At 40.7% G+C, this 20,362-nt stretch overlaps 1 protein-coding gene across 1 annotated transcript in view; it reads right to left on the reverse strand.

Moving 5' to 3' along the window:
* RERG (RAS like estrogen regulated growth inhibitor) overlaps positions 1-15,904 on the reverse strand; it is a 106,868-nt gene extending 90,964 nt beyond the window's left edge. The window contains exons 1-2 of the mRNA XM_060026128.1: positions 15,696-15,904; positions 11,848-12,011 (exon numbers count right to left, since the gene is read on the reverse strand). Coding sequence (XP_059882111.1) covers positions 11,848-11,908 — 61 coding nt within the window. The 5' untranslated portion in view covers positions 11,909-12,011; positions 15,696-15,904. The remainder of the gene's footprint in view (positions 1-11,847; positions 12,012-15,695) is intronic.
* Positions 15,905-20,362: the final 4,458 nt, after the last annotated feature.

A 20,362-nucleotide genomic window follows, 5' to 3' on the forward strand; every position in this document is an offset into this window, starting at 1 on the left:
GTCAAAAATCAATCATTCTAATATTTACAGCTTAGTTGTAACCATGCCATACAATTGATACAGTGTCTATGTCAGTTTCCTGGTTTTGATAATGTATTGCGGTTATGTGCGGTGTTAATCATTGGGGGAAGCTAGGTGAAGGGTACACAAGAGCTCTCTGTTTGTTTTTGCAACTCTGACAATTTTCTAAAAATATTTCAAGATGCAAATTTGTCAAAATCGATCATTGTGCTGGAATCCATCACCAGCTGATTTCTAGTTGCAAGTCATACAGGCCCAACAAAACACTAAGGTCCCTGAGACGAGGATAATCATATAATTCTCTGGACTTCCCCCCAAATATTGGCATTTTATTAGGCATATGGCAGGAGGATGAAGAGGGTGGAATAATTGGGAACATAGGAGGAATTTCCTAACTATTTGTAAATTGATAAGTGGGCGACATTAAGAAATCATGGGTTAAATTTTGGGACTCAAGGATTTAAATGTGTGGTTACTGTGCTCTTGATTTCACCTCTTTTGGAAACTGCTAGAGAAACAGTTTCCAATTATAAAATATATGAATGGAAAAATAGTCCCAGGCATTGGAACAGATAACCATTACTCACACTACTAAGTGTGGTTGAGTCTTCCTTTAAAACATCTAACTCAACACATGTTGCCAAATGACTAGGAAGCTGGCTCAGTTATTAGGTTCAGTTGTAATTTACAAGATTCTTAATGGAAAAAGAAGTCAAATGCTTTTCAGACAGATAAATATTCACAATTTTATTCTTACTTTTTAATTTTTGGCTTCACCACTTAAATTACTGTCCAACGGCATAAAGCAGAAGAGAACTTTAAAAAACATTTAAAAAAAAAAACCTGGAAATGCATCACCGAGAAAAAGATGTTATCCTTCTATCCAAAACAGTGGAAACTTATGAACTTTTCTCAATATCGTAGTTCTGTCTACACAACCATTGCGTAAGTTTTATAAATGCCACTGTCAGCAAGCAATTGAAAATTGTTTTTTTCCAAATGTTGGAGAAAGAACAACTATCTTATATTAATTAAAGCTAATCCACATTGGCTTTAATTGAGTGATGGAGCATTGTGTTCATAGGCTCAAGTTTATTAGGTTCAGTTCCTATGTGGTCTACGTAGCTTCTCTCAGTAGAATATTTGGTACCATGGTCTTCGACCATGTTTAACTCCCAGACTCTTAACACTGTAGTTTAGCCCAACCCACCCCTACTGTTGCCAAAGTATCATCTTAAAATCAAAGCTCAGCATGTCACAGTTGTTGAGCTTTACACTTTTTTTTTTTAAACAAAACTTACCTTACCATGAAGCGAATGAAAAATTCTAGTCTTAAGGAACCACAGGAAAAGCTCACATTTGCTCTGCCCCAATAGAGTAATTTTTGGCCTAGTCTACTCCCGCTAGAATGTTAACTTCATGAGTGCAGAGACCCTGTCTGTTTTATTTACCCTGGTATCATTGGTACCCATGACAGTGCCTGGCACTCAATGTTTATTACATGTAGCTCACAAAAAGCTGTATGCTTTTCCAAAGCCGAAAACACCTATTTCAAATGGAAACTGAGTACTTAGCAAACTTAAAACTGTGGTTTCCAAAATTTGGTCCTCAGACTAGCAACATCAGCATCCTCTGGGAATTTGTTAAAAAATACAAATTCTCGGGCTTCCCTGGTGGCGCAGTGGTTGGGAGTCCGCCTGCCGATGCAGGGGACACGGGTTCGTGCCCCGGTCCGGGAAGATCCCACATGCCGCGGAGCGGCTGGGCCCGTGAGCCATGGCCACTGAGTCTGCGCGTCCGGAGCCTGTGCTCCGCAACGGGAGAGGCCACAACAGTGAGAGGCCCGCGTACCGAAAAAAAAAAAAAAAAAATTATCTGGCCCTACTACAGACCTGCTGAATCAGAACCTCAGGGGTGGTGACCTGAAATATATATTTTAACAAGCCCTCCAGGTGATTCTGAGGCATGCTAAAGTTTGATATCTACCAGTATAATCTAAGGAAGAAAACTCTTTCCAAAATTCAGCTCTGATTTGCATCACATAAACTCAGCTACTTCAGCACAGAAACATACATATCCTGGAATGATTCTCTGGAAAATGACTTTCTGTAAAGGCTAGATATGTGGGCCAATAAAAGTTGATCACTGTTATGCACTTTATATAGCAAGATACCTTGAATCGTAAGACAAGAATGTGTGTAAGGCTTCCTCCCAGACAACCTATTTTATGGCAAATCTAAACAGCACTTATTTAATGAACATGGAAGTAATGTGATATGGTGTTAATGTCCCCACACCAAGAGTCAAAGACCTTTGTTTTTCTTTACTAGCTGAAAATTATCCAAAAAACTCACTGGGATTCCTCATCATTTCAGTGAGCTAAATAATACCAAAGTGGAAAATTCTATGATTCAGTAAGAGCAACCAGGGCCTAAAATGTTCCAAAACCAACATATTTCCAAATGACAGAAAGAAGAGAAGGATGATACACATGCTGTATCCGAAAAGCTCCTGACAAGCCAGAAGAATAAATTAAATTGAACAAAACAGTATTTTAGAGGCTAAAAATTAACTTCTACACCTGAATGGAACATACACATACTCAGGTACAAGTATGGGAAGATCTGACTCAGCAACAGCATATATTTAAAGAAAAAGACTTCATTTGCAGTATACACCCCATGAGCCATCACTGTACCCACCGTCACCCTGAAAGCAACAGTGACCTTAGAATGTCTTAGCAGAAGCAAAGTATCTAGTAGCAAAACCACAGCTGTGCTCTTATCTGGTCTGGGCATCCCCCATCTGAAAGGCCTGCATTCATTTCCAAGCCCTACACTTCGTGGAGTGCACAGCTGGAGTGGAACCGCAAGGATGACGCTGTGACCAGAAACCGTGATCTCTGCAGAGCAAATGAAATCACTGTGAGGAACCAGACAATGAAAAAGAAAACTCAGGCATGGGTGGAGGCATGCTGGTTTATCTTCAGATATGTTAAGGGCTGTCATAAGGAAGAAGAATTTAAAGTGCTCTGTGGAACTTGAAGGGGTTAAAGTCAGTGAGTAGAAACTGGTGAACAGCCTTTGGTTGCAAAGAAGGTAAAGTAACAGACAGGAAGACTTGTGATAGTTTTATGTGCCAGTTTGTCTGGGCTCTAGGACCCAGTTATTCAATCAAATATTACTGTAGGATTTGCTGTGAAGGTATTTTGTAGATATGGTTAACATCTACAATCAGTTGACCTTAAGCACAAGAGATTAGCCTGAATGATGTGGGTGGACCTTATCTGATTACTGGAAGGCCTTTAGTGCAAAAACTGAGCTTTCCCAGAGCGAAAGACATTCTTCCTCTAGCTTGCAGCATTCACTCCTCCCTGACTTTCCAGACTGTCATCTTTCTCTACAGATTTCACTCTTGCCAGCCCAAATAAATATAGAAAGACGTAATTTTTGTGTGTGTGTGTGTGTGTGTGTGTGTGTGTGCGCGTGTGTTCTACTGGTTCTGTTTCTGTTTCTCTGGAAGACTGTAACTGATACAGTTGCCCAAGGATAGAACGGTCTATTTCTTCTCATGCTGAGTTCCTGTTACCAGAGATATTCCAGTGCAGGAGAGGAAACCACTTTGGCAACAATAAAGAGACCATTTAGAAGATATGATTCTTGATGAAATTATATAGCACATATAGACCACGTACTCTAACTTAATTTATTCACTTTATTGAGGAGCCAGTCTTCATCTGCTCTGGGAATATAATAATGAGCAGAGATAGTTACTACTCTGCTTTTTTGGAATGTACAAGAATCCTGTACTATGTGCAAGGTATTCTAGAACACAAAGTTGGCGCTCAACAGATACTTGTTGAATGAATAATTGAATGAATGAATAAAAACATAGTTTAAGATTATAGGGAAATATATAGATACATATATTTATATATTTTTTGAGAAATGTTTCTATCAAAAATATGTAAATGTTTTAAAGCTTTAATTTTTTAATAAGGATAAGATTTGATTATCAAAAAATTCTATAACATGCCATATTTCCTTCTCCAGTAAGGCATAAGTCCAAATTATTTTCCTAAACTCTTCTCCTTTTTTGACCCCCTTATATACTGAGCCTACAAAAACACCCTGACTTAATGTCTATTCATTTCACACATTTGAAAGTGCAAATTCCTTCAGCATAGAATCTACAACCTCTGAATAGTCTGTAACGTTATACACTCAGTGGAGGAACCCTCATAGCCAACTACTGACCTGAGCGTGCTCATCCAGCCTCCAGCGATGGACAGCCGGGAAACAGACCATACTGCTTTTCCAAACACGAATGTTAAGGAACGCAGGGGAAGAACTGCACGGATTTCCATAATAAAAGCATGATAGTATTAGGACCATATTTATATCACACGTGTAACTTTTCAGAGTACCTTCACAGCCTATCCGACCTGCATCACTGCTAAAAAAAAAGCAAATAAAAGTATCATTTGACGGATGAATAAAAAGAGAGAGTCATGGATGGGATGAAGGTGAAGTTTAAAGCCCAATCCTTTCACTCGGTTCGGCTGGGTGCTTTTCTTTTTCATTAGATCATACTGACAGGACATGGCGCATCATATTCTCTTTTGATAACAACGGAAAATGTACCCTTTAGTAGAAGATGATTCATCAGTCTTCTTACTCTTGATCCAAAGCTATAACAAATGGAATACTGCATTACAGGGGAACTTTCCTACATATACAGGTTGCTGAGAATCTTGGTTGTATTGATTGGCAACTTACCCCGTACTCCCAGGGGGCTTTGCCATGCATTGATAATTCACTGATTACTGGAAATTTCTTATGAAAAAAAAACCTTTAGATTTTTTTTTACAAAATTCATATTACAAAAGTCTAATGATCATTTCATTTCCTAATTAAAGGTGTTTGAAAGGAACAGGGTGATACGAAATGAAAACACTTAGTAGCAAAGTTGCGAAAGCCTCGTACAGTCATAAACTGGGATTCTAGATGTGGCTGAGGCTCCAGTAGGTTGGGTGATCTAGGTAAGAATCTCTCTCCTGTGTATGTATAGGAGCTTTACCTATTTGCGTATTCCAAGCTGAAATTACCTATTTCAGGCTGCCTTGTCTTCATAATATAACTACTTTCATTTTTAATGGGATGGAAGAAATTATGGCTGTTTTTCTGAAACCACATCAATTTTTAAAGGCAGCTGGAGCAATAGGGATGCGTTTGCACTGGAATTTTGGCTTCAAGGCCAGTACCACCTTGAAAATTTGGCTGATTTCCCCAAACCCATGAGTTGGAGAAATACCAGTAATAAAAAGGGGAATTACAAGGATGATTTACAATTTTCTTCACTCCCTCCTTCAAATTTAGTCTTTGTCTGTTGCCAAGAAAACAAGTCATGATCAAAATGGAACCAATTGGTAACTGATAATTAAACTACAGCAAAATATTTCAATAAATAAATTAGCCATCAGATAAAAATTAAGGACAATTGAATTTTGATAATATATCCCAGCAGAAAAAAGCAGAGACAGAGATATGTCCTTTTGACTTTGAAAAACAGTTCTTGATTTTGTTTTGTTTTCCAGTATTGTTTCTTTCCTAATTATATTTTTCTTGGGAGAAAAGCTTAAGAATTGGCCACTGCCAGCCTACAAAAATGTTTACCCACCAATAAAAAACTGATTTTGATTCTTTTAATTTTCCTTTCCTCTTCTTTCTTTCCTTTCCCTTTCTTTTTCTAAGTCCTTATATGCACGATTCCTCATCTTTGCTTAACTTCCTGGGCACGCAAGAAAAGTCTGCGTGACTTAAGCCTAGCACAGAAGTCTGACTTTGTACATATCCTTAGATATACACCTGCAGTTTGAAAACACCCTTCTATTCCTCTTGGGGTGGAAGAATCAAATGAAAATAAACTCATTTCGGCTGTTTGTCTCTTTTTGCTTTTCTATCTTTGCAGGTAAAGGAAGGTATAAATGCTTGAAAGCCACAGGTAACCACATCACGGTATTTTATGACAAGAGAACAGCTATTTTTCCAGCATTATCCAAACTTGTCTCAATGCCACCTTCCTCCCTTTGGCCCAGTCCATTAAAAAACAATTACTTCTCTAACCACCATCTACACAGGAACCAATGGACCTGATTTCTGGTAATCTTTAAATTTCAACAACCACTTAGGAAAGGCTTCTTCACACACGCACACACACACACACACACACACACACACACACACGTTTCCAGGAGCTGTGGAACTTCTGTACCCACCTGAAACACAACCTGTCCCTCTTTTTACCTAAACAAATATTTAAAGAAAAATTACCATGAATATTATACTGTATAATCTTAGAACAAGAATAAACGAGAACTTGAAGAGCTGCTTGGCAACGTAAGTAGGTAGAAAGTGAGGGACAGGACCATTGTCGGTGCTCACATTCATGTGATGCACACAGCTGAGGCTATTTCCTCTGCTCGTGGTCCTGAAACTGGACCCAAAGCCTAGGCATTATTGAAGCCACAGATCAATTTGCTATATCTTCCTGGAGAGTCCATTTTAGTCACTGATTTGGGGATAAACTTGTTTTTATATTCAAACAAACATAGACATATTGTGGATCAATATTAAAATTTGCCTATATTTCTATAAGTAATAAAACATGCAAAACAATTACATGATTGTAATGAGATGCTTGCATGACCCAATCCCCTAGATCTTTCTCCTCCTTCTTTTAGAAGTACTTTGAAGACAATGTTTAAGAAGCATCATACTACACCATGAAGTATAAATGAAGGGAACGAACTGGTATAGCTACTTGGGTAAAGAAAAAGTTCTAAAACACAAAGCTGAGCTCTATAGCATAAGGAAATTGACCTACCTAAGATGCTGTTGATATTGTCTTTATTTAATATATATGAGATCTCATAAACATAACTCAGCCAGCAAGAAACATATATGTTAAAGCAGTATCTGGTGCTCATTGGAAAAGTCACATTTAAAATCAGAATTGTCCCTGCCCGTCCCACTTGAAAATAAAATGAAAAAGGCTTTTTAAAACTTTTAATAATTGAGAGAGAGGGGGGAAAGCAAACAAGAACAAGAAAAAGGAAGAAGAAATAAATCTCTTTGTGCCAAGGGAAACGGTATCCCATGCTAGTTTGTGTTTGGCACCCAATTCATAGCCCAGCAACCTGAGTCTAAGAACTTAAGCCTTCACGGACGAGCGCATCAATTGGTTTTGAATCAGAGAATAGCATTACTCCATTAACTTTGAGACTATCCCTTGCAAGAAATATATTTAGCTATGGCACACGATATTTCAGTCCTAAAATGAGAACGTCAACTGTGAAACGCAACTGAAAATTTCAGTTGTTTTTCTCTCGACTCCTCCCACTTACTACACATTCGAATAATGTGAATCCAGGAAGCATTTACATAAATGTGGTGTTCATTCTAGGTTTTATGGCAGGTCTTTTTGCTTTCATTACTTGGAGCCTGCCACATTACAGGCTGGCACACACGAGAAAGGAAATCTATGCCCTACATGCCGTGTTATTACTGGCTGCCTTACCCTTAGCCAGAGAAGGGAAACGTTTACTCTGCTGGGGCAAGAGAAGAAGCAAAGGGCTGGGAAAACTTGGCTCTCCACGTTGAAGATTCCACACAGTGTTCCTCATGCTGAACCAGCAAACTCGCCAAGCCAGGAAGCTCAGTTGAAGACAGAACTGCAAGAACTGCCAAAACTAGACAGAAGGAAGAAGAATCCTCCTGATACAAAAGACCCTGTAAATACTGCAATATATGTACACATGTACACATACCCAACATGTTTTGTAATTAACACATTATTAAGTTTCGCCTGTGCTGCCGCTTCTAATGTCAACCTGTCAACCAAAGACTTCTGGTTAACGTTAAATTCTGTTTTAAACATGGAAGGCTTATCTGTTACCTGGGCTTAGGAAACCATCCACCACATACCAGAAGCGCTTTCAAATTTAACGGTGTTAATTTATTGATGACACCATAATACTTCTGGCTGTTTTTCCAAGATTTCCAAGATATTAGCCAGGAGAAGTATTGTTATGATCAGCAGTGGTCAAGCTGTAATTGACATAAACCAGACTCTGGATTTAAGACAAAGAGAGAGACTGAGAAAGTGTGTGTGTCTGTGTGTGTGTGTGTGTGTGTGTGTTTAGGGTGTGCTGAGCAAGCAATACAAAATTTTTTCTTATAAGCTTTCTGACTTTTACTGAAAACCCAAATATCCACTTGAATGTAGATATATCTTTTTTTTTTTTTTTTTTTTGCGGTACACGGGCCTCTCACTGTTGTGGCCTCTCCCATTGCGGAGCACAGGCTCCGGACGCGCAGGCTTAGCGACCATGGCTCACAGGCCCAGCGACTCCACGGCACGTGGGATCTTCCCGGACCGGGGCACGAACCCGTGTCCCCCGCATCGCCAGGCAGACTCTCAACCACTGCGCCACCAGGGAAGCCCATAGATATATCTTTGATTGTATGGTTTCACTAGACAACTTACAAATGAAGAAGAGCACACCTTGAAAAATTGTAATAATTTAAGCTAATATACTTGAGCACTTACTACGTGCCAGGTACTGTTCTAAGAGACTTGCGTGTAATAACTCAGCCAGTCCTAACAACAACTCTTTGAAATAGGCACTATTACATCCTTCATATAATTGCAGAAATTGAAAATTTAAGTACCTTGTTAAAGTTGCTAAATTCACACAGCTAATAAAGTGTAGAACTGGGAGTCAGACCTAATAGTGTGACTCCAGGTCTCCTGTTCTTGACTCCATTAGCAAATGGCCAATATGGTCTTATTTACCCCAAATTCCAAATTGGTATTGAGCGTGCAGGAAAGCAGATGGGTCAGGTAAGGCTTGAAGCCTCTGAAGTAATTCACACAGACCCAGGTTCAGATCAGAGACGCTCAAGTTTCTACCACTCCAAGATCACAAGCTGCCGCCCCTTTGCAGGAACGTTTGGTGAGAAATGGATTGTTTGAGCCCACGGATGGGTCATGACCATTTGGGGGAGGCATTTGAGTAAGTGAGGAGCCGTAGTTACATTCCAGCAGGTATAATTTCTTGCAGACTTAAAAAAACAAAAGTTACTTATAAGATAAATTGAATCTGTACAATAGGAAGGCGAAGGTGGTATACAGTGATTAGGCAGAGATCTCCATATTAATTAAGAACTATTATAAACGTGAATTCACAGTCTGGTTTCAAAGTTGAGAGATGAGCTATGAAGTACTCTATGGTTGTTTTCACTGAACTATGGGAAAAGGTCTCAGAACCGTCTCCCATGCATAAGTCAAACCCGTCTACTTTATAAACGGGAGGTGTGGTTACAAGGTCTCAGGAAAACAGCCTCATGTTGAAATAGGAAAACACTGTCTGTTTATAGATGACAGACAAAAAGGCAATTGTTTAAAGGCATGTGGTCTATCACTGTCATTTTCACCTAAATGAAAATAAACACGCATGGTAGAATGTATATAAGGTGGACAGGAAAACCAGTCCAAAGAACAGTCATTAATCAAGAGTCATCGGATTTTCGAGTTGGAAAGGACCTAAATGAACAAGTTCAACTTCTGCCCTTTGCATAAATTAAAACGAAGGTCAACAGAATGTGGACTCTGTGTGCAGGTGTCATCTTCAGCTCTGGGTCTGAGGGCGTTCCCCTAGGGAGAAGGTCTGCAGTGAGAGGACAAGAGGATGGTATGTAGAACCTGAGAGCCCCAATCTTTGAGAGAGGTAGGCCAGTAAAAAGCAGCACATGAAGATGTCTGCTTAGGGTCAATGGAGAGGTGGCAGGAAAGCCAAGAAGTGTGATGTCATGGGAGCCTGGGAAGGAAGGAGTTTTAGGAAAGCATAAGTGGTTATGTTGAACGGTAACAAGAGTTCTAAGAAGACCAGAACTGAGAAAGATTCATTAGATTGGTTGGTTATTGATCTGTGGTGACCCTCACAAAAGCAGTTTCAGCAGCATGACCACAGTGGAAGATTGCCATGTTTAAGCAATGAATGGGAAGTCCAAAAATGTTAAGACAGCGAGGCAGAACCCAAGTTCAATAACCTTGGAGAAAAGAAAAAGATGGAGTAGTGGACAAAGAAATGTTCGAGGGGAAAATGTCAGTAGAGAATGAGAAGAATCCTTGAAGAAATAATTGAAACAACTTGGGGGAAGACAAAGGAAACTGAGGTCTAACTGATGCATCAGCCTTGACAGGAAGAGATACCCAGTTTGCTCTGAGATAATACAGATGAAAAAGGGTGGGTATACGGTACACAGAGTTAAGTGGTTCTCTCCACTGGATTTTTATTTTTATGTTTCACTTTTCAAATGATGCAGAGTTTATTTTGGTAAATGATATAAGGGTAAAAATTCCCCTTCCCTTATTGCCTGTGTTAAATTTTGCATGCATGAATGTTAAACACTGAGCTCTAAGTCTAGATCCCTCGGTCGTGAAAAATTTAGACCAGCTCTTGTTAGAACATGTCTTCCCACACACGGCATCGCCTTGGTCCTCCACTCACTGGAACAGTTTCCTCACTCTCCAGAGCCTTCCACCAGCTACGGAAATTGTTTGTTCTCATGCCATCAGGAAACACTGAGGAGATTAACAGGGAGGAGTTTAATGATCTTCGATCTCCTGAAGGCTGGCGGTTTCTTAGCCTTGTCAACTATCTTTTTTTTTTTTGCTTGGTTTCTGCCAAAGGCCAGAGCAAGTGGCAAGCAGGAGGAAAGGGTGATGGCAGAAAAGAGCCCTCTTGAGAAAATAAAAAGAGACAGAGAGAGAGAGAGAGAGAGAGAGAGAGACTTAGAACTTAGAATAGGGAAGATTTATTGCTGAAATATACCAGAGAGCTGGTTTGGAAAGAGAGGTTGGTCGCAGAATTCAAAGCTGCTCGTGCGTGTTTGTTTAAGATTATGTGGATGACTTGTACTGGATGATCCGAATGGGTTTCCCTCTACAAACACACACCTACTAGGTGTTTGAGTCCTTTGCTGAGAGCCAAAAGCTCAATGGGCAAAGTCAATTATGAGTCTTTCCTCCAGTGAGAGATCAAAGCAACGTTATCTGAAAAACCACGTTGCCCGGATAGTTCACCAACATGTACTTAACATTGAATTATAAAATCTGAGATCCATTTCTCAAATTGGATTAGACACATTTTCACGTCCACCATTTCACCCTTCATCTTAAAGGTCTGCAAACCTTTACTGAGGTGTGAAATACAAAAGCCTCTGAATTACCAACGTGGGCCACAACTGGATCATTTAAGTTCACCCCAGAGGTTCTGGCAATAGCTATCTTACCTGAGGTCACACACGCCCCAGCTTTCACCAGTCCTCCCCAATTTTAGACGTGTTGGGTGATAATACAATTCTGTTTCTTGTAAAGATATATTCCCTCGGCCAGCGTTTATTCAGCACCCAACACATGCTCGACACTGAGCCAGTTTCATCAAGATTGATGAGATATTACATTGGCCCTTCAAGATCTCACATAGAGAAAAAAAGAGCAAATGTATTTTTTGATTTCTACAATCTGATTTCTTTGGAAGTTGAACATCCTTCCTCAGAATACCAAGACCTGTGTTGTATCCATTGCCTTGTGTATTACCAGCAGAGCTTCTTTCCCATAGAGAAGCAAAAGAGGACACAAAACCTGGTTATGCAAAATGAAAATTTCAGAGAAAGAGGCTTCACCTGAAAGAGCAACACAGGAGAACAGGAGAGAGACACACACACACACACACACACACAACCACCGCAAAAATCTTACCTGACTTGCCCACGCCTGCTCTCCCAAATATTGCCAGTTTGACCTCTGAGCTTTTAGCCATGCCGGCTGCTGGTAGGCAATTCACTGTGGTTCAAACTAAAGAGCTGAGAAGATCTTTTTGGTTCCAGCCCTTGGTTTCACCATATCATTGTAAGTCAGCAATCCTTCAACAAAAGAGATTTGGGAATTCATAACTGACTGGAGAAAGAAACTCATATTTATTGAAGCATCCCCTACGTGCCAGCACCATTCACTCGATCAACATCTTCCCTGGTGATCTTCACCACAATCCTGCAAGAGGGTTCTAGCAGTACACTGTAAACCATTCAACTAAAAAGTGATAGACCCAGGACTTGCACATAGATCTGTTTGGTTCTAAAAAATGCATTTTTACACGAGATAGCATTTTCAAAAGTACTTCCTCAAAGAACGTTTTTTGTCAGTCATTGATAACAAATACTTGCCTGTGAATACATGTATTTACCATATGTCTGCAAACATCCAATATACATACACACATGGGGAGAGTCACATTTGGAACTCTTATTTCCCTTTGGGCTGAATAATACACATTCCTATTAATGTATCCCATTGTAATATGATTGAATTTGCATTCCAAGGTTTAAATTTTATCTCCGTTCACACTGGATCACATGGTTGAGTCATGTGACAGATACCCATGTTCCAAAATTGATATATAACATCTAGATAATATTTTTATATTTTTCTGGGCACAGGGCCCTGGTACACAAAAGATAAATGACATGTGCTGACTTCTGATTCCTTTTCTATGACAACCTCAAGTAAATTAGTTTCTGGTACTGTCCTGACACTTGGGAAATGACATTATATACAATGTAAGCACATTTTATATAGTTGGGTGCTTCAGGAAGGACACCTAGGTCCTTGGTACCATGGAAATGTAAAATTGGAAAAAGCCTTGGAGTCAATGGAAAAATCCATCCAGCCTTCCTTTTTGATCAGATAACCATCTAACAACCATCCTGGGTCTAATTTATCACTTCCAGGTATGGGGGGAGGAGAAGCATTATATCAACTTTTTCTTTTCTTTCACTCAGAGCCCTTCAAGTAGCCAAGCAGCTATTAGGAACCTTTGCCCCATTCTAGATGTCTACTTTCTAGGAAAATGAGACCCAATCATCTTCCCTGGTTCTTCATGGGACATCTGTTCTTGTTTATGTTTTTTTGACCCTCACCTTCCCTCCTGACCACGTGCAGCTCTCTTCTCTGGTATTTGCCATTTTAATCACTCTAAAAATGTGGCATCCTCTGCATTCGCCCCTTGAGATATGACCTGACAAATGACCCAGCAAAAGTTTCATACGATTCTTCCTTTTCTTCATCTGGCGCTGTAGTTATATTTCAGCACACTCATATTAAGGCTCCCATTTTTCACGTGAATTGCAGGCTCCCCTATTCTGAACTTCTGCTATCGATGTTTTCAACCTAAGTACAAGACTTCACTTTCAAGTCTGTTATCTAAACACATGAACTGTTCCTGCCAGAGTTTTGGCATCTACAAATTTTCAAAAAGAGCTTGCCCAGAGAAAGAAAAAAGTAAAAGTCTTTCTGAAAAAGTGTTTCTACAAAGACGTTAACGTGTAGTCATCTCCTTCATTACGCATCTAAACTATGGACCTGTACCTCACAAATTTTGTATTTGCTGATTTCCACAGTGCCAGAGCTTCCTCTGAAGGACAGAAAGGTCAACAATAACACTGGCTGTTGTTTACTTCATCCCAATAATGAACAAACTCCCTAGTGATCATTAATAGTACAAAACCCGGAAGCTTTTACATCTGTAATTTGTCCAGTCCCACACTTTTGGCTAAAGATAAAAAGAATTTCATTATTTGTCATTTTATATGCATTCATTACGAAAAGGCCTCGGGTAAGCTGGGATGAAGTGAGAGAGTGGCACTGACATACATACACTACCAAATGTAAAATAGATAGCTAGTAGGAAGCAGCTGCATAGCACAGGGAGATCAGCTCGGTGCTTTGTGACCACCTAGAGGGGTGGGATAGGGAGGGTGGGAGGGAGGGAGACTCAAGAGGGAGGAGATATGCGGATATATGTATATGTATAGCTGATTCACTTTGTTATAAAGCAGAAACTAACACACCATTATAAAGCAATTATACTCCAATAAAGATGTTAAAAAAAGAAAAAGATACAATCTAAAAAAATTTGAAAATCAAAAAGAAAAAACAAAGAAAAGGCCTCTATGCTTAAGGCTCAGTGGTTCATCACAGAAGCATAATCTATCGAGATGTATTAACTAAATAAATTCCGAATAAGAATGGCAAGCATTTCTTTGAAACATAGAACATGGAAGTGTCTGGAGCTTGTATAAACAACAATTTGTTATTTCATACAGAACTGTTCATTCCCATGCACATAAAAATCCAAATAATTTACTATCTGATTTACGCCTCAAGAAAGTAGCCATCAAATGTGGTTTAAAAAAAAAAACCAAAACATTTGTTAAGTTAAATTTTTCAGTAACTCCCAAATGGCCTCAGAGGCATAGGAATTTCACATAAGAACGAAAAATTGTGTAGGTTAAATTTTTCATACATAACCTAATAAAGATGTAGCTAGTTATTGTAAATCTTAGGTTATGTTTAGAAAAATCCCTTAAAGGAAGACACAAAACTGACATATATCCTTCAACATTTTCTCACATGAAAATGTGAAAAGTTACATTTGATAAAGATAGAAAACAAAGATAAATGTGTAAATTGTTTTAATAAGGGACCTGTTGCCAAGTCTCTGATGTTCAAAATAATTCATGATCCAAGACCTTCCATAACACGGATGGAAGAAAACATATTTTTTCATGTTGTTGTGCAGAAATATTCTGGCTGGGTCTTGAAGCTGCCATCCACCTTTTACGTGGACAGTGCTTTATTAGGACAAAAACTTCTCAGTTCTAATCACTCCTAAAGCTAAAATCACACTTAGGTATTTAAGAGATTAAAGGTTTTTCCTAAACATAAAGGTACCAAAAGAAAGCTTAGAAAGAAGAGAAAAAAGCAAGACTCCAAATTCTGTGTTACATTAATGCATGCATTGATTCATCCCGCAGTTATGCTAAATGGCCACCTTCAAGGAGCTTACAATTCAATAGGCTTATGACATTTAGTTCACTAATAGCCCTATTTTCATATTTATTTAAAAATAATGATTTATCCATAATAAATCAATCCCAAGACTATTACACTTATCAAGGTCCATGCTTTCTATTTCCTTTTGGAAAAAAAAGGCAAGCATCTTTATACGGTAATAGTTTTGTAACTTCTATATTTATGGTCTCATCAAAATAAAGTGCAGGTGTTTAGGGAAGCAAAGAATCTAGTCTGATCGTGGGAATGAGATTCTCTTTGGGCCGCTCCTTCTCTAGCTCTGAAATCAAGTTTTCCTGGTCTCATTGTCAGAAATGCTCCCTTATCACAACGCAGCACGCACAGGAATGAGGATGATTGTACGAGACCCCTGGCTATACCGTTGCTCGGAAAGCAACAGGTATCCTGGAATGATAAACAAACAAGCCCATCGTGGACTGCAGGTCACTTGCTCTCGACCTAGGGAGCAAATGCAGCCTAAGTCAAAAGGGCATTCTCGGTCTGTCTCAGCTCAGACGGAGGGCGCTGTCAAGCTCTGGGCGCCGGCGCTCACATCTCCCTCTCAGTGACCCACAACCCCCGCCTGGGAGGACCCAGTGACCAGGAGGACCGCCCCAGAGGCCGAGCGTTCAGGGGCTCGAAAGGGTCTGCAGGAAGCAATCCCGAAAGAGCCACCTGGGCACGTGCGTGACACTCACCTGTTCATACTCTCCAGGCCCGGGAGAGCCGCGGTCCCCTTGCAAGTTCGGAATCGGTCCTCCGGGACCGCTAACCCTCCCACGCTGCGCAGCCCAGTCTGCGGGGGGCGGGGGGGGGCGTTTCCCAGCTGATGGGCTGCGATCGCGGGTGGGAGAGGCGGCAGCTGCGGCAAGTGCTGGCGGAGCCGCCAGGATCTCCTCGCTGCCACTCGCTCAGACTAGCCGCCGAGGGACTGCGGCAGGACGCGAGCTCAGCCCGGAGAGGCCGCCAGGATGCTGCAGTGCGGCGCTCGGGCGCCCCCTACCGGGGCCAGCGCCCGGCTCTTCCCGCGAGGCCGCCCCAGGCTGGTGAGTACGAACATCCAAATATCCGCCTTCGCGCCGCACGGGAGACAGGCTTCCCTTTGCCCCTGCTCAGTTCCCGGTCTCTAGGTTCCCACAGAAGGACCTCTTTCCTTGGTCAAAACCTTGCGTGTGAAAGCATTACTAGGTGATGTTTTCTATTCCATACTTCAAACCATCCTCACAACGTCCCTGAGAGACACGTTTAATTATCCCCATGATACCCAAGAGGAAACTTAGAATAACTTGTCCAAGGCTAGTAAATGATTGGAATGAAATCCAGACCGGATTGGAAACTGAGATGCTAGAAGAGACATAAATAGTGAATTCAACTGAAATTCATATCTGTATATTTGAGAAAGTTCCAAAAGCTTCACACTGTCCTTACAAGGTCAGCATTTACAACGTTTGAAGTCATCGTCCATCATCCTCAAAACCTAACAAAGATGGTTAATATTCGTGCTGTGCCTTTCACATCGCTCATCTCATTTGGTGTTTTATACCCTCCTTGAGGTAAGCACTAGTATTTAAAATTATTAGCCTTTCAGAGACGAGGAGGTGAGTTTCAGAGAGGTGAAATCATTTCCCAAAGACTGAGAAACTTTTGATTAGAGGAGCAGGAAACACCTACGTTATTTTTTTCCTTTGAAACCTAGGTGTTCTTAGCAAGATATCAGGTGGCCTCCAGAAAACCACCTCATAGAGCAGACCGGGACCTAAGGCTAAGTGAACAGTCTTCAGCGTGTCCTTGATGAAAGAGATGTAGCCAGGGAGGCAGTTTCCAGGGCCGGCTGACCTGGAAAGCCACTGCAGACGCGAGTTTTGGGCCACACTGACCAGAACAGCTGGGTCTGCGGCAGAGGTAAGAATTGCCTCTCTGTGCAGGAGTAGTCCTGCAAATTCTTGGAGAAAACTCAAACACTGTTTGCTCTGTGACTTAAAAAACTACAAATAGAACTACCATATGACCCAGCAATCCCACTACTGGGCATATACCCTGAGAAAACCATAATTCAAAAGGAGTCATGTACCAATATGTTCATTGCAGCTCTGTTTACAATAGCCCAGAGATGGAAACAACCTAAGTGTCCATCATCAGATGAATAGATAAAGAAGATGTGGCACATATATACAATAGAATATCACTTAGCCATAAAAAGAAACGAAATTGAGCTATTTGTAATGAGGTGGATAGACCTAGAGTCTGTCATACAGAGTGAAGTAAGTCAGAAAGAGAGAGACAAATACCGTATGCTAACACATATATATGGAATTTAAGAAAAAAAAATGTCACGAAGAACCTAGGGGTAAGACAGGAATAAAGACACAGACCTGCTAGAGAATGGACTTGAGGATATGGGGAGGGGGAAGGGTAAGCTGTGACAAAGCGAGAGAGAGGCATGGACATATATACACTACCAAACGTAAGGTAGATAGCTAGTGGGAAGCAGCCGTATAGCACAGGGAGATCAGCTCGGTGCTTTGTGACCACCTAGAGGGGTGGGATAGGGAGGGTGGGAGGGAGGGAGACGCAAGAGGGAAGACTTATGGGAACATATGTATATGTATAACTGATTCACTTTGTTATAAAGCAGAAACTAACACACCATTGTAAGGCAATTATACTCCAATAAAAATGTTGAAAAAAATGTGGTATTTCCACATGTACTGACATAAAAATATTTCCAACACAATACAGGATATAGTATATAAAATTTGATATAATTTATGTATAAAACCCCATATAATTTCTATGTGGTTACACAAACATGCACACATGGCTTCATAGTAAATATGTGAAGGCTGTAAAGCCAACAAATGAAAACAGTTACCTGTGGAGAGGCATCTAGGGTTGGTGTTCATAGATAAAGGGGACATTAGGTTTATTTATAATGTTTTAGTTGGTTTTATTGAATTCATCTTATAATGAAGATTGTGTATTATAATTGTTAGAAAACAAAAATTATATTGTTCTTTAAAAAAATAATGAAAAGACAAAGTTAATATTGATACATGCGTTCTGGAGATGGTTGAAAAAGCCTGTTCAAGGAAAATGGGCCCAGCAACAAAACCATCAGTACAAAAAAGGATACATGGTCGACGTCTACAGAGTTATATCTGTAGAGTTATATCTCTTACGTGAACGCTGCCAAGATGCCTCATACGCTCTTCTCCTGTGGTGGTGAATGATATTTCAGCCAGCTTGCTTATGAAGAGTGATGACAGGAAGGCATGAAAGGGAGTAGAAAGACGCTGTCACTCATGTCTGAGACCGGGAACGGGAGCTGTGCTGCTGGCAGTCCTGCTGGTCCCAGGCATATTAGTGCTACCACAGGGCTGATGGCACAAGGGGCTCACTTTTACAAAAGGCTGACTCCAGTACAGCCCCCTTTAGGTGGCCTTATTGAAAGTACCCTTTTCTGTATTTCACACACAGTTTGCCTTTATTCCTTTCTTTCCTTTAGCCAGAAGGTAGTATCAGGAGATAGCACTGCTGGAGCAAGCACCAGACTTTACAATTAACTTCTTAATATAACATGGAGCGCAGAATTTCAGAGGCGGGCAAAACACACAAACCAAGAAAAAGCTATTTCTAGGTGTTTACCAAAAACATTCGAAGAAAGCAATTTCTTTTACATTTTAGTAGCTTAAAGATCTGCAATTAAAGTAAACTTTTAACTAATACAAGAGCTGAGAATTCTTCAATTCTGATACAAAGAAGTGATTGTCACATCTGAGAGTGGAACCTAAAAGTAACCTAAAACTGGCAGAAGAACATCAATAGAATCTGGATTATGTAATAAAATAAATCTGGAATCAAGGAGAAAAGAGCTTGTTCTCCTACTGCTCGTCTTTTACTAGTTGCCTAAAAGGAATGAATTGGGAAGTAACATCAACTATCGGGCAATATAAGCAGATTGATGTAATTATTCCTAATTTCATAACGTAAGACAGTCATTCTTGGATTATACATTTTTGTTTTCATTGTAAAGACTCAAGTTAAAGAAATGCCTCAGATAGGCCCAAGTTAAGATGCTTCAGATCAGGTAAGCAAATCTTTTATCAAAACTAGGTTGAAAAAAATCTTAAGCATCTAAAAATATTCATGGTGCTGTACATGGTAGTCTGATGAATGCACAGCGAAAGAGGGCAAATTTGACATTTAGAGGTTTTCAAGTGTGCTGATTCTGGCTGGTGGAAGAGAAGAGGGATGAATACCCGAGAAGAAGCTCTTACGTTAGAGCATGAATCTATTCTTACAGCATTTTACCAAACGCTATGAAAATGTTTACCTCGTATGAACTGATCTGTCGCCCCAGCCAGAGAGCTTTCTCAAGGACTGGAGTTACGTAGACCAGGCAGGACAAGCCAAGGTGAAATAGGAGGATGTGAAAGTCCAGGGAGTTGTTCAATGAAAGAGGGACAGACAGGCAGGTTTTTTTCAAAGTCAAAATATAGAAGCAAGAATCCGGGACTGGGAGACAAGCAGAAGCAAAGGCTGGTTGGCACTAAATAAATTTATACATCTCTTTGTCAATTGTTTATTTAGGAATTCCATCCTCTTTCCCACTCCCCCCCAGATGTCCAGGTGCCCGCGCTGTCCAAGTCCACCATGCTCTCAGCTACGATGACTCTCAGGTCTGTGTTCTCCAGTAAGATACCCACACCATTCACGTCCCTAGTTTAACTCCCAGAAAGTAAATATATTTCTCTTATTCCCAACCTTTCCAAGGGACAGCTCAGGGCTACTTGAACACATAGAAGCCCTGTTATAGTCACCGCATGGCAGAAAGGCTGGGATACCAAACTTAGGATTGCTACCCTCTGTGGTATATTTCACTAGGCATACCTTTAGAGTGGGGAGACACTATCAGCATAGAATCGACTTATTTAAGAAAATACCCACACATATTAAATAATCATTAAATGTACAGACAGGATGAGACTTGTGTACCCTGCAGACACAGTGTTTAGAGCGCGCATCCTTCTCCCGTGTCGGAGTCAGGGATTCTGGTCCTCCTCAGCCCTGTCCAGAACCTCAGCCTGGCTTGCTACCTCTAGCTGTCACTTAACTATGTTCCTAGATCTTCACCTTTCAAGAAACACTTTTAAAAGTTGGTGTCCGGGCTTCCCTAGTGGCGCAGTGGTTGCGAGTCTGCCTGCCGATGCGGGGTACACGGGTTCGTGTCCCGGTCCGGGAGGATCCCACATGTCGCGGAGCGGCTGGGCCCGTGAGCCATGGCCGCTGAGCTTGTGCGTCCGGAGCCTGTGCTCCGCAATGGGAGAGGCCGCAACAGCGAGAGGCTCGCGTACCGCAAAAAAAA

This window comes from Delphinus delphis, chromosome 11 (genome assembly GCF_949987515.2).
Source record: "Delphinus delphis chromosome 11, mDelDel1.2, whole genome shotgun sequence".
Lineage (NCBI taxonomy): Eukaryota > Metazoa > Chordata > Mammalia > Artiodactyla > Delphinidae > Delphinus > Delphinus delphis.